The 14855-nt window shown below is 40.9% G+C and overlaps 1 protein-coding gene across 3 annotated transcripts in view; it reads right to left on the minus strand.

The window, feature by feature from the left end:
• oxsr1b (oxidative stress responsive kinase 1b) overlaps positions 1-14855 on the minus strand; it is a 69203-nt gene that overhangs the window by 28885 nt on the left and 25463 nt on the right. For all 3 annotated transcript variants that reach the window (XM_072688858.1, XM_072688855.1, XM_072688856.1), the window contains exons 3-4: positions 12141-12249; positions 3378-3519 (exon numbers count right to left, since the gene is read on the minus strand). In XM_072688858.1, the coding sequence (XP_072544959.1) occupies positions 3378-3519; positions 12141-12249 (251 nt within the window). The remainder of the gene's footprint in view (positions 1-3377; positions 3520-12140; positions 12250-14855) is intronic.

Genomic DNA, 14855 nt, shown 5'->3' on the forward strand with positions numbered 1-14855 from the left:
AGGCATACCCTCTACAGCGGTGATCTTTTATAGCACATCTTGCCTCTGGGTTTCCAAAAGCCCAAAGTACTTTACATGACTAGGTGTGTTCAGATCATTAGTTTGCACTGAATCAATAATGCATAAAGCAAAACATAGCATAAATATAAAAGGCTGCCTTGTTTTTATTTATTTATTTATTTCGCTCTTCCAGGAATTTTTCCCCTAACACAATGGCAAAGTGATGAGCTCTCCCTGATTAAGATTCTGAGCCGCATGCTAGCAAGTCACAGGTACTTAACCAAGCTAAAAGACCATGAATTATTGACACGGCCAGCTTTAACTGCTCTATACAGTGGAAAACAAGAAATGAAAAGAAAGCGATTAATATTAAAGAGATCACACTGGGGATGATTTGAACAGGGAGCGCTCAAAGGAGGCTGGAACGGAAGCTCGGATAGTCGTACAGTACAAAGTCGCAGTGTGATAAAAACACTGAGAAGGTTCTCTAGACTTGGTCTACAGTATGGGAAAAAGTACAGTCCTCAGTGTATTTCAAGGATTCAAGGATTCAAGGAGACTTTATTGTCATTCGCATCACATGTGGTACATGGGGTGGAACGAAATTGTGGTACCCAAGGACCCAGTTTTACCCAGACAGCAGTACTTAAATAAATAAAATATACATAAATATATAAAAATATATGTAAAAATGAAAATAAAATACAGAGATTTCACGAAATCCCTGAAATTCATTAATTAAGTGGTCACAGATATCTTCAAGATGAATGGCTTCACTGGTAAAACAAAAAGAATGAGTTTGATCCAAGCTTTCAGACGTAGGCTCTACATGCTCCATCAAACCATCACCTTTGGAGTGTTCTACTGATGTTACAAAAATAGTGCTGAAAACAGATGGTATAGGTCAGTGGTCAGCATTTCATTGGGTAAAGAGCTTTCAAATTAATTGCCACAGTCTTTAATTAATTAGTCTACATAACCTCCAAGCTTTAAATAGTCCACTGGCTTTAATCTACTAGTTTTCTGGCAGTAGGGGTCTCCTAGAAGCATTTACAGGATCATTAACAGATCACTGTATTTTTACAAGGCTACGTTGCCAATGTTTGGTGCTGTAGTGCTCTAGTCTTAGTCTCAACTGCATTTGTTTTTTAGACTGGTCATGGTTGTAGTCATTAGTCTTGCTAGAGCTAAACTAACAAAATAAAATGTACTCACTCTCTCTTAGCTACCACCAAGAAGACAAAATCACTGCATTAGTTGGAGTGTCTATAAGCGGAGAGATTTTTTAACTGAATGGAATGTCACTGCAACTGAAGGTCACAAACAATTCAAGAGCCAGACGGGCAGACTCGGTACAAAATGTATACAAGTAATTCATGATGTAACTCTAAAATCCATTTTAACTGCACAGCAAAAACAAAAGCAATAACTAGAATACTGTGGGTAAACTGTCTGCCCTAATAAATCTGTTGGAATAGTGCTGACTTTTAAAGGCCTTCCTCAAACAACTGGAAGAAAATAAGAAATTGAAAGCAGTTAAATACTCTGCTATTGACCCAGCATCCTTAGAACTTGGTCTGGTCCTCCTCTAGCCTTGGTCTTAAGTCTGTCTCAGCCCCTTAAAGACTTGGACTTAACAAAGGCCACCTTTGTTAACAGCCCTACTAAAAATACAGGCAAAAGCATCCAAATAGTGTAACAGTCAATTACTGGGTCTCTAGCTAATGCTAAAGCTACAGTCTTAAGGCTCTCAACAACACTGTACACAAAAGAGAAGGTTACTGGGTCATGACAGAAGTTACGTTTAGGGGTTCTTCAAGTTGTATTTGAATAAATGTATATAATAATTTTTAACATATTCATTCTTTTGGATGACTGTTCTAGGTACCTGGGACTACCATTCATGTGTCTGCAGGATGAAACCTTGACTGATGTGTCCTATGCTTATGCTCACAATAACTTCTTAAGAGGCCCATTACTGGAGACTGGACTTCTGCAGCACTACTTATCTGCAGGTTGAGGTTAATGGAAATGTGATGTCCATCTTTGTTGAAAAAGGTATTTCAGTGATTCATCTGTGCAAACACCCGATCGATTAGCTAAGTGTCATCCTTCCCCTTTTCTCCATGAGGGAGGAATGCCTTTAGACTCACTAAAGCTATCAGCTTTGAAACTGCTGAGCTCACACTGCACCACAGCATCTAGACTGTGCACAAATAATAAACCCATTACTATAATCAGTCTTGTGAGGCTTACGCGCCTTGTAATGTAGTTTGCCAAGTACAGTTAGCTTTGGGTTGGTTATAGATCATGGAATTGAGTTTAACATAAAGGATACTGTGTTGGTAAGCACTTCCCCCATATGTGGATACACACTGCTACACTATACAGTTTAGACACATATGGCAGCATTCCAGGCAACATCTATTAACTTCTACTGCAGTCTTGGAGGAAGTCTTGCTTAAATGTTAGGACGAAGCATGGTTATTGGAATATAAATATAATGTATATACTTATATATATTGTGAATAAATGTAGCTCAGTGTTGCTTGTTTAATTAAATAGTCAGGTAGCTGTATAAAATACAGATACTTATACTGATTACTATACTTAGTTTAGTACTATAGTACTGGGTAGGGCCTCTGTTTGCACTCAAAACTTGTGGATTCCACAAACATTCCTTTGAGACTCGTGTTCATGTTAACATGACTGAGTCACTCAATTCCTGCAGATGTTTTAGGAGCATTTTAATGCTCTGAATCTCCCGTTCAACCACATCCCAAAGGTGTTCTACTGCATTCAGATCTGGTGACAGGGAAGGTCACTAAAGAACACTGAACTCATTGTCATGTTGATGAAACTGAAGTAGTCATTTGAAGATAGGGAAATTGTGGCCGTGTAGGGATGTATACATGGTCAGCAACAACACTCAAATATGCTGCTGCATTTAAGCAATGATTAACCGATATTAAATCGGGCCACAGAAAACATTCCCCACATTATTAAACCACCTACACCTGCCTGGACAGTTGACATATAGCAGGTTGACCCCATGGATTCATCCTGTTGGTGTCCATTTTTGACCCTGCCATTCTAATGGTTGGTGTAAACATTATCTAAGGCTGCTGGCCTGTATCTACATGACCATACGCATAGCACTGCTGCCACATGATTTAGATAAGCGCACTGATTGATTTAGATAAGCACATAAATGAGCTAGGAGGTACACAGGAGAATGGAAAAGAGGAATTCAAAAGGGGCCTCCTTGCCAGCCAATCCAAGAGGGCTTTTGACACCCTCAAACCCTCCTACACAGGCCACTGTGAAGAGTCAACCCTACTCCATTAAGTTTGTTAGATCATTGAAGACGTTCTTACCTGTGAATCTGCCCGTTTTTGTGCAGGTACTCCAGTCCTTGTAGAACTTCTTTTAAAATGGTAGCTATACTAGCCTCATCCAGCACTCCGGTCTTGTGCTCCCCTCTTGAGATAATGTGCTTGATGACATCCAGCACAGAGCCTGACAGAAAGACAAGAAAGTAGGGGATGGGCAATCTGGCAAGAACATCACAATACTTAGAGACTTGACAATACATGACATATAACAATATTTTGACACAGAGTACGTCAAAAGTGGAGAAACCCCTACCTCGATATAGAGGTCGGAAAAGTAGCCAGAACAAGCAGAAAAATCATGTCCGTTTGAAAATGATTGAGTCAACTATTCATGAGGTTTTGTCAGGTTAAGTAATTTGACAGTTGTTGTTAACAGTATTTGTTAACAGTAATTTGACCTTTAGTTTGGAGTAGTTTGGTCTCTCTACATTCACAGAGAATGTATAACTGGAAATAACTTCCTGGCAGCACTGCAAAAATGGCTGTAGGGCTGCACAATTTATCGCATTGTGATCGTAATGTAGGCATGCGCAATAGTCACATTGCAGGAGGCATATTATATCTACCAATATAAATTATTGCACTCCAATCTCTGGTCCACAGAGTGCATTTTATTTATATTTATTTAGATATTTAATATATCAATATATATCACAGGAAAATGCTATTAAAAGGTCAGTTTTGCAGCCCTACTGCTGAGTGAACAGACTTGCCCATAAGGACTTTGATTTTATCCATATTTTGATGTAGTCCCAGTTTCCTAACTTTATAAAAGTGTATGCATCAGTATCACCTGGTGTGTGCATCACAAACAAATTACTTCAGCACCACAAATACATAGATAAAAGCCTTTATAGAAACCTGGAAATGTCTAACATTTAAAATTATGCATTCATAAGCAATGTCAGGGTTGGACAGACTTGAAGCATAGAGCGACAATACACAGAAAGCATTAACTTCATGAATGCTGAAACTTCTTAAATATTATTTGATACCCACATCTGAAAACTATGAGATTAAATGTATCCACCATGCCTAGCTCCAATATAAACAGTGGAAGGCAAAGAAAAAGGCAGCTTGGTCGGCTGCATAGTTGAGAAACTATAATTAAAGCTACTTCATCTTTATGCAAGGCTCATTCGGTCAAAATCAACACAACACATTAAATCATATCAATCATATCAATTCAAAACTAAAACCGAGCACAGCTCAGCATGATGCCGTGTGTGCTGCAGGAGCCCAACACCTTGATATCAACCCCAAAATAGATTCTGGCGCTGAATGTGAGGGTCGGTGCAATCTACAACATGCACTGGTTATCTGGCTGCTGTCCAAGAAACACTGTCTGTACAGAAGCATCTCTTAATTAGATGAAGTAAAACAAGAACACAGAATGATCGTTTTATATCTTCCCCTCAAGATTTTTTTTTTCCTGAGGGAAAAATATACTGCAGTCATAAACACAAACGCTCCAAGGTAAATGTCATATTTGACCCCAATTTTCCCTCATGACCTTTTTATTTGGGCAAATTCCAAAGATAAAACTGTACTATGAGAGTCTTCTTTTGCTTAGTAGCATCTTAAGTGGAGCCTGAAGGGTAGCCAGATCCTGTTGGCTGAGAATAGTCCCAGACAGACCAAGTAAGCTAACATAAGCACCCTAAGCCAAGATGCTGCCAGAACTGCTGCAATAAGCAAGACATGGGCATTCTGAATGCACAGGTTGCTTAAACGTCTGAACACACCACTTGGAGAATATGCTTGTTCATGACCCCTCTACAACAGGTCAGGTAAAGCTCTAGGTATCTCTATCCATCAACTATCCATCCAGTCATACTGTAAGTCTTAGGAGTGCTTTTTAAACGAGGCAAAATACAGGACAGCCAATCAGAATGGAGAACTTTTTATCTTTAAATTGGTCTTAAAAGCACAGCAAGGAGAAAAGCCTGTTTAAATCTAAAGTATGAGAAAAGGTAGAAATTATTTATGAAACACAAACATCTAATTTCTTCCATCTTTCCAGCTGTAAGCATTTATTGGCTGTTGGTGGAATCTGTAGATTACTCCTTGCTACAATCACAGAGTACCAGAACTCAACCATCATCACCTGTCAATTCATCAAAATGCACCAGGATTAAATCAGGATATTAGATCGGGACATCTCTAGTTTTACATGCATCCAATAACACTCTACCAGCTAACCGAACTAGTTCAAATACACATGCTCATCTCTAGTAAATGCATTATACCTAAAAAAGACCCAGTAATTAAACCAAAAAGGTACTCACTGGACATATATATATATTTACATTTAGGGCATTTAGCAGATGCTCTTATCCAGAGCGACTTACATAAGTGCTTTGCTATTTACCCAAGAAAAAACTCAGCTAGTTTGAATAGACTAAGTCAATACGGAGACCACAATATTCTACTCTTCACCCAAGTACTCTCGAGAGAAGTGGGTCTTCAGCCTGGGTTTGAAGACAGCGAGCGACCCTGCTGTTCGGACACTCAGGAGAAGATCCACCATTTTGTTGCCAGGACGGAAAAAAGCCTGGACGCTTGTCTTCCATGGATCTTAAGGGAGGGTGGGTCGAGCCGAGCCGTACTTGAAGCTCGAAGGGCTCTTGGTGCGGATCGGCTTTTGACCATTGCCATCAAGTACGGAGGGGCTGGTCCATTCTTGGCTTTGTAGGCCAGAGTCAGGGTTTTGAATCTGATGCGGGAAGCAGCTACAGGAAGCCAGTGAAGAGAACGCAGCAGTGGAGTGACATGGCTGAATTTAGGGACATTGAAGACGACCCGTGCCGCTGCATTCTGGATCAGATGCAGGGGTCTGATGGTACGCAGAGGGAGACCAGCCAGAATTTGTCAACATGAACAGCAACAACCCATCATGCAACATATCTGCACATCTACACCACAGCTTATGGTCAACAGCTTATGCCTTATTAAAGTCAATATAGTCAACATTTCAGTCATACATAAACCCATGCCCATAGTTACTAAACACAGGTTCAAGAAACCAAAAGGAGCAGATTCCAGACAGGCCTCAGCTAAACAAAAGCGCCTCTGTTCAGATAAAAGATGCCCAACAGCAGCACAGTAATTTCCATCCTTGTGAAATTTCAGAGAAACAGCCCTACTCCTGCTTCTTCCCTCAGGAACAATTTGCATGTCAGAGGGGAGAGGGGGAAAAAAGAAATATGTCCAATTTGGAATTCTGAGAACGAGGAAACTGGTGCAGGTCTCAAAAAAAAAAAAAAGCTAAAAAAATGCTGCAATAAGGTTTTCTGTATGAAGACATAAGGACTCCTGGAGGTCCGGGGACATGCCTGTGCTGGAATGGGCAGTGAGCCCATTCGATTTATCTCAGTGTGGCCAGGGCAAGACGCCAGGCCCGCACCACGAGGATCTTTATTGGCACTCTGCTTCAGGATGCTCTCCATCTCCCGTCCGATCAATAACAGATTCATTTCAGAGTGCAGGGGGGTCACGGAGGCTCTCTCGGGATTGAGTCAAGCATAACTATCCAGACACAGTACCACACACCCTGAGGAAAATCCGAGGCAGAGAGGAGATTTGAGGCTTAAAAGGTCAGGTTGATGGGGTATGCCACTTACCACTTCTCTGATCGCATACATTCAGTCCATTATTTTCTGCCCTGGGTTACAATCTCGTTGATGCTCAACAGAATGGCTCAGGATTCTTAGTGCTATGAACCCTATGCCCCATGTGCTCTTACATAACTACAGTTGCAGGCGATACAGAAGGCTGAGAATAATCGCAATCCACTCCAAAAGGAACTGGAACTGGTACACAACACAGGTCTGGTCTCCTCCTAAATATGGAGTGAATTAAATTATATTAAAGTGATCTATTTCATGCGCGGTCAAAGTCACACCATTAGGGCAGATTACATATGTCTGTTCCATAAGCTCACCCTGCGTTACAGGCTAGAGTAGTGGGGGGAAATGCCAGTAAAGCAGATTTCAACATGCTGCAGTACATTTTGAAGACTTCAATGTTAACTTATTAACTTGTTACCAATGTTAATTAAATGTGCAAACCAGAAAACCATACTTTATACCAATCAGATGTTGGCAAATTGAACAACAAAAAAAAAAAGCTAAGCAAAAATAAATAAATAAATAAATAAATAAATAAATAAATAAAATAAAAAAAAAACTGTATAATCATTACATATGGTACCCAATAAAGAAAAAACAAGCACGGCTGTGAGTGGAACATGGAGAGGTACATTGGAAAAAAAAAAAAGGGGGGGGGTATGCTAGTTTGCCCCAACATGTCAAACTCTAGCTTCACAAGAAGAAAGAGATGATGAAGCTGGCGAGTGAGTGATGGGGTGGGAGGGGAGAGACGTGCATGTCGAAAATTAGATTTGCATTTACGCTGACAGCCAAGAATGCAGACTAATCTGGATTGCTGTGTGTATGTAAAGCCCCCTACTGAGCTAGCTGGCAGACGGGGCGCCGACTCAAGCTCAGTCCAACTCGCAGCATTCAAGTCTACAATTTGATGGACAAGCTCGATTCTAATCCAAACACTCAATTCCAGGCCCTCTTGGAAGTATCTGGAAGTATAGAGGTTTCTCTGAACTCTTTCTCAGCACCTAACGAAAATGTTGTCGAGCAATTCCCTTGCTTCCACAGCAGGCAAAGGCTCTTTGTCCGCAAGCCACTGCAACCGCCATGACTGGTTTCCTGTAGGCTGTGGGCTGGCATAGAAGCCGTGAGTTAACACACACCCACTGGGTCAAAGAGCAGAGAAGCGTGCCAGGCCAGTGACTGCTGAAGGATCAGTGTCTCGGTGAAGGAGAGAAGGTCAGGAGGGAAGAGGAAAGCATAGGAAGCATCTGGGTGTTGAACGGTAGGTTATGACCACGGGAAAAGAGCCAAGTGAAGTCATGCTCTGCCTAACAGCCACTGCTACGCTCATGAACTATGGTCACAGGAGGTCCTGTGGAAGTTGAAAAGGAATAGTTTGGCCCAAAAATGAAATAAGTATGGTACATAACTTGCCTTAGACGCAACCCATCAGCCAAGACATGTGTTAGTAGAGCTGCTAGGGTAATATAGCTAACAAACACTAGGTTTAGTGGCAAAGACTGAACTTATTCAAACATTACAAACAGGACTGCAACGTGTGGAATGACACCACAGCGTGCAGAGGTAAAAGGGGTTCCAGTTACTGAAGATGGCTGCTCCACCACTCAACTATGAGAAGCAGATGTTTTTTAATGGATTAAAGCAAGTCATGCTGTGTTCTAAACTACATACTTTATCTGTTTGACACAAGTGAAGATCCAAATGTGTCTTAAGTAGATAGAGAGATGTTTTTAAGGTGCATGTTTATTAAGATTACATTAAGTCCAGTGCTTGGTAGCAAAGTAAGCATCCCTAAATCTAAACTGAGTCAAATATTAAACATATTTTGGTAGAAAGCTATTTTTGGCTAAGCTATTTTTCCCAGCAAACAATTTAGATCTGAATATAATGTTTTATTTATTTATTTTTTTTTAAATAGGTAGACTATAACTTTGCATTATGCCCGCCTAGTTAAACCTGGGGAGCCTACAGCACAATAAACAGTGGCTTAACCTGTGGCCCAGTGGGGCTTGTAGTCTGTCTGACATTTTTATAACAATGGACAGACATTTAGACAACTAAAATTCTTTATTTATTTATTATGTTAATTATGTAGGACAACCCCACATATAGCACAGATTAACAACCTTGCCATGAAGGGCCAAAACTGCTCTTCAGAGCCCATTAATCAACTTTTCTCAACTCAACACCTTCAGTTTGCAGCTTCACACAATGGGAAGTTTAGGAAAGGTTGTATTCAGTGAATATTCCAGCACACTGGTTGACCTGAAAACACTTTCTATAAGCTGCCACATGGCCGCTTCAGATACGCTTATGAGGACCACAGTGGATTTGTAAAAAGGCTTTTCTTTTCATTCAAATCGAGGTCAAAAGACAACAGTTTCAGAAACAACTGGCTTTCAGAACACAGCCTACTGACACACACTGAGATGCAGAAAAATCTGCCAACACATGCTGCAATGCCTTTAATGCTACTGTGTTTCTACTGACTGCTGACCTGTGCTGGGACAATTGCATAATAATGAAGATCTAGAGGCCAGAACACCTGGTGAGCTTTAGACTTAGTCACACACTATTCATCTGGACACTGCAAAAAAGGACTACTCACTAAAGGACTATAAAATAGACTATAATGCATTTGCAACATGTGCTGGTACCATGTGCAGATGTCCAAATAATCATCTTGCATGAGGTCAAACTGTGATGTGCCGGTAGATGAGGTTTTCAAGGTGGTTTTGGAAGTATTAACATAGGTATTGGCTGATCAGACGGTAAGTAAATTTATTACAATCAGGGGGAGTTCAACACCCCTGATCTGATAACTTAAACAATCTTCGTTGGTGGTGTGGGACACATATGACCACATGACACATGGGACACATTATAGCATGAACGATTAAGAGCTCAGATGTTGTCCTCGGCCCAGATTCATCACAGAAGAATCCAAAACAGCTGCTTTGCAAATCTTTTTCGGCGTAGCCAAGGTGTGCAGTACACCTTCTCCAGTCCCATCTTAACTGGAAAATGGAGATACGTCCAAGGCACATGGAAGCATTGTAAACGGCTTTACGCCTCAGTAATCGGACCATTCAAGACGGCTGTAAATACCAGGTGTTAACATGGTAGGGATCTCATAAGACATGTGAATCTTAGCCTCGGTTGTTTGAATGTAAAATATTCATACACTGCTTTTTAAAATGCAAAGAAAATAAGGATTCCCAACTTCACCGAAAGGCGTTTTTCTAAGTAAACGTTGAGTCTCAAGCATAAATATGAAGCATAAGGTTTAAACTAGAGGTCTGCACAAGGAAGGTTTGTCTGCAGGCCCCATGTGATTTGCAAAGTACCTGGTAGGCAGGATCACATTTGTAGCACTGCAGTCACAGCAAGCAAACAGCCAACAGATTGCAAGTTAGAGTGGGTGGGTACCGCCAGTCTCGGGGAGCTGAAAGAGGCGGGCTTGGGCAGTTAGATTATTGGCGTCTTGCGGAGACTAGGTGGGCTGAAGATAAAAATACATTCAAACAAACTCCTTTTTAGCATGATGCATGCGTGTAGCAAACTAACATGACCTTCACTAGAAATGACTCGTTTAACTTGCCAAACATTTTTAAAGAGCAAATCGACTTAGTGGAGTTGTTTAGATGGTTAAACTGTTCTTTCGTAGATGGTTTTATATAGGAACAAATATATAACAAATTATGACAAATAATTCTAGATGTGAGGTTCTTTTCAAATATGTGTATATATTTCATATATATATACACACACACACACACACACACACACACACACACACACACACACACACACACACACACACACACACACACACCGCCCTTTTGCCTAGAGTGTAGATATAAATAATGGAACATTCTTTTTATTCCCAATTAATTCATCAACTATTCCATTTCTGAACTTATAATGACAGCCCTACAAGACCTTACTGTTGTAGTGTGTTGTACTATGCTTGACTAAATCTCATGGAAACCTGGACCTTCCAGAGAGTAAGCAGTGATGTTGTCCACAACGCTATACCAACCGCTCATGCAAACAGTCTGCACAGAAGGAGTAGTTTCTTGCCGTTAGGATATGTAAATGAACAGCCATCACTATGACTGTGTGATTTCTAGGGTTCCCCGTTCCTCAGCTCAACCGCTTTGCAATCTACACCGGGCATCTGCATGCACGGCTATTCTGGGCAAGTAAGGGTGTGCAGAGATGCTGCAGATAACAGAAACTCAAAATGCTAACTTACAATAACAACAACAGACACTGGAGATCTTCTCATGCTACACAAGTGCAATACTAATGAGCTTCCTTTTCCTGTCACCTCTCACTTTCATCAAAGCGTGTGTGTGTGTGCAATTGCTGCAGCAGCAGCAGTGTGTTTCTGTCCTGTTATTTCCTCAGCCTGATAATTAGCCCAGTAAGGGAGCCTTTGGCAGACCCCAGCTACTAGCCTCACAGCTCACTCTCCAAACTGACAGTGCCTGCATTACAGTCACTGCAGGAGATGTAGGACTGCACAAAAAATGCAATGTGCAATCGCTGAAAGATCACCGGTTCGATCCCTGGTTATATATCGCAGCCATTTTCTGGCTGTGGGTCCCAGAGAGCACAACCTCCCTGTACACTGCCCCAATCCCATCACTCAGCGTGATGTCAGACAGTGAGAGTGTCTGTTAAGCGACACGTCAGAACTGAGACTTCGTGTTCTCCTTCAAGCGTGTCCAGTTGTTCAACAGCTAGCACAGGGGATGCCTGTGCTAGCCTTCACCCTCCCAGCACTAAAACAATCATGTGATAAAAGAAGTCCCAATATACATAAAGGACAAAAATAAATAAAAGGTATGATTCTCCATACAGCCCTAAAAACCTTTCCTTTTTTTAGAAAGTAGAAAAATATTCAGAGTGAGATTATAGGTGACCAGGACAGCCCCAAATGTCTCTTGGCAACAAGTTGAAGATAAAATAGTGACTCAAGTTGAAACATCTGTCAAAGCTGGTACTGTAATTTACTGACAGATCAACAGACAGGTTGATAGATATAGACACACAAAGTAAAGAAAAAAAAATTATGATGATTAACAGATCGAACAGAGTACCAACTTACCACCACTGAGAAGCTTCATCACCAACCACAGCTCGTCCTTCACTACAAAGGAGGTGTAGTATGACACAATGTTGGGATGGTGGCACTGGCTCATGGCCTGAATCTCTTTCTGCAGACAGAGAAAGCATCAGCAGTCAGAATTAATTAGTTCAGTTCAGACTTTTATTAAAACTCAATATTCATGAAGGGAGAATCCAATGAATAAGAAATGACCGCACACGCACACACACACACACACACACACACACACACACACACACACATACACACACACAATGAGCAAAATAAGAGCACAGGTGGCTGGTTTACCCACGTTTAACGAGCATTAACCCATTTAATCATTTCACAAGTAGAAAAGAATCAACTTTTGCCTGCCGACAACATATAGCATGTCCCAAACTGGGTGACATCTACAATCCATGATAACTCAGTCATGTTAATTTTGCTTTGCCAGCAATGCTTCTGGTAACTTAACCCCGCCCCCGCCACATAATCTGACTAGAACATCTCTGACAACAGTAACATTGTAAACAAACACAGCTGCGACAATAAAGCTTCTTATTCGTCAGCTTCTTTTTGGAATTTTCTGTTTCACCTGAAACAGTGAAGCAGTCAATTCTGGCAACTGTATATTTAAGGTGGATTGAAACATTCAGAAAAAATGGGTAAGTTTTCATTTCAAAACTGTTCTACAATGCAGATATTTAGAGCCCTGTTCACTTCAGAAACAGTAGCTCACTAGTGCAGTTTGTGGAGATCGCTCTGTTCTATGAACGTGGTGTAAATGCAGCACATTCAAGTGAAAACAAATCTTATTTTTAACAGGTCAAACAGATCTTAATGAGCTTAAAAGATAGCTAACCGCCAATGTCTAAAAATGCCTGGATTAACCCTGATTGCAATCCTTTGTATATGGGACATCCTTACATGTAATGCAAAAATCAATAGCCAGGTTCAGTGTAAGGTGGGTCCTGAGTCACATTAGTGTACATATTATTAAACCGTATTATATATATATATATATATATATATATATATATATATATATATACAGTGAGTCCAAGAAGTATTTGATCCCTTGCTGATTTTCTTTGTTTGCCCACTAATAAAGACACTATCCTTCTGCACTTTTAATGGTAGATATATTCTAACATGGAGAGACAGAATATCAAGACAAAAATCCAGAATATAATTTTAAAGAATATATTTTAATTAATTTGTATTTCAATGAGGAAAATAAGTATTTGATCCCTCTTGCCAAACACACTCAATACTTAGTGGCAAAGCCTTTGTTTGCAAGCACAGCGGTGAGACGTTTGTTGTAGTTAACCACAAGTTTAGCACACACACCAGGGGGAATTTTGGCCCACTCTTCTTTGCAGATCCTCTCTAAATCATGAAGGTTGGTGGGCTGTCGCTTGGCAACTCTGACCTTCAGCTCCCTCCATAGATTTTCGATCGGATTGAGGTCTGGCGACTGGCTGGGCCACTCCATGACCTTAATGTGATTTTTCTTGAGCCAATCCTTTGTTGCCTTTGCTGTATGTTTAGGGTCGTTATCATGTTGGAAGACCCAACCACGGCCCATTTTCAGATCCCTGGCAGAGGGGAGGAGGTTGTCCCTCAGGATTGTGCGGTACATGGCTCCATCCATCTTCCCAGTGATGCGGTGAAGTAGCCCTGTACCCTTGGCAGAGAAACACCCCCAAAACATTATGCTTCCACCTCCATGCTTGACGGTGGGCACAGTGTTCTTGGGGTCATAGGCAGCATTTTTCTTCCTCCACACATGGCGGGTGGAGTTGAGGCCAAAAAGTTCAATTTTGGTCTCGTCTGACCACAAAACCTTCTCCCAATAACTTGGTTCATCTTTCAAATGATCATTGGCATACTTGAGGCGCGCCTCCACATGTGCTCTCTTCAGCAGGGGTACCTTTCGGGCACTGCAGGATGTGAATCCATTGTTGCGCAAAGTGTTGCCAATTGTTTCCTTGCAAACTGTGGTCCCAGCTGCCTTCAGGTCATTTGCTAACTCCTGCCGAGTGGTTGCAGGACGATTTCTGACTGTTCTCAGCATCATTGCCACCCCACGAGGCGAAATCTTCTTTGGAGCACCGGGCCGAGGTCTGTTGATTGTCATGTTATACTCTTTAAACTTTCTGATAATTGCACCAATAGTTGTTACTTTCACATCCAACACCTTACTAATCTTTTTGTAGCCCATTCCAGCTTTGTGAAGGTCAACAATTCTGACTCTGAGGTCCTGTGACAGCTCTTTGGTTTTACCCATGTTGGAGACTTGAAATCTGTGTGATCTGTCTGATTCTGTGGACAGGTGTTTTTCACACAAGTGATTAGTGAGAACAGGTGGCTTCAGGTCAGGTAACAAGTTGATTGGGAGTGTCTAACTGGTCTGTAAAAGCCAGAACTGCTAATGAATACTAAGGGATCAAATACTTATTTCACTCCATGAAATACAAATCAATTAATATATATTCCTTAGATTTATTTTCTGGATTTTCTTTTTAATATTCTGTCTCTCCATGTAAGAATACATCTACCATTAAAAGTATAGAATGATCATGTCTTTATTAGTGGGCCAACGAAGAAAATCAGCAAGGGATCAAATACTTCTTGGACTCACTGTATATATATATATATATATATATATATATATATATATATATATATACATACACACATACACACTGTTGT

Source organism: Salminus brasiliensis, chromosome 1, assembly GCF_030463535.1.
Source record: "Salminus brasiliensis chromosome 1, fSalBra1.hap2, whole genome shotgun sequence".
Taxonomy (NCBI): domain Eukaryota; kingdom Metazoa; phylum Chordata; class Actinopteri; order Characiformes; family Bryconidae; genus Salminus; species Salminus brasiliensis.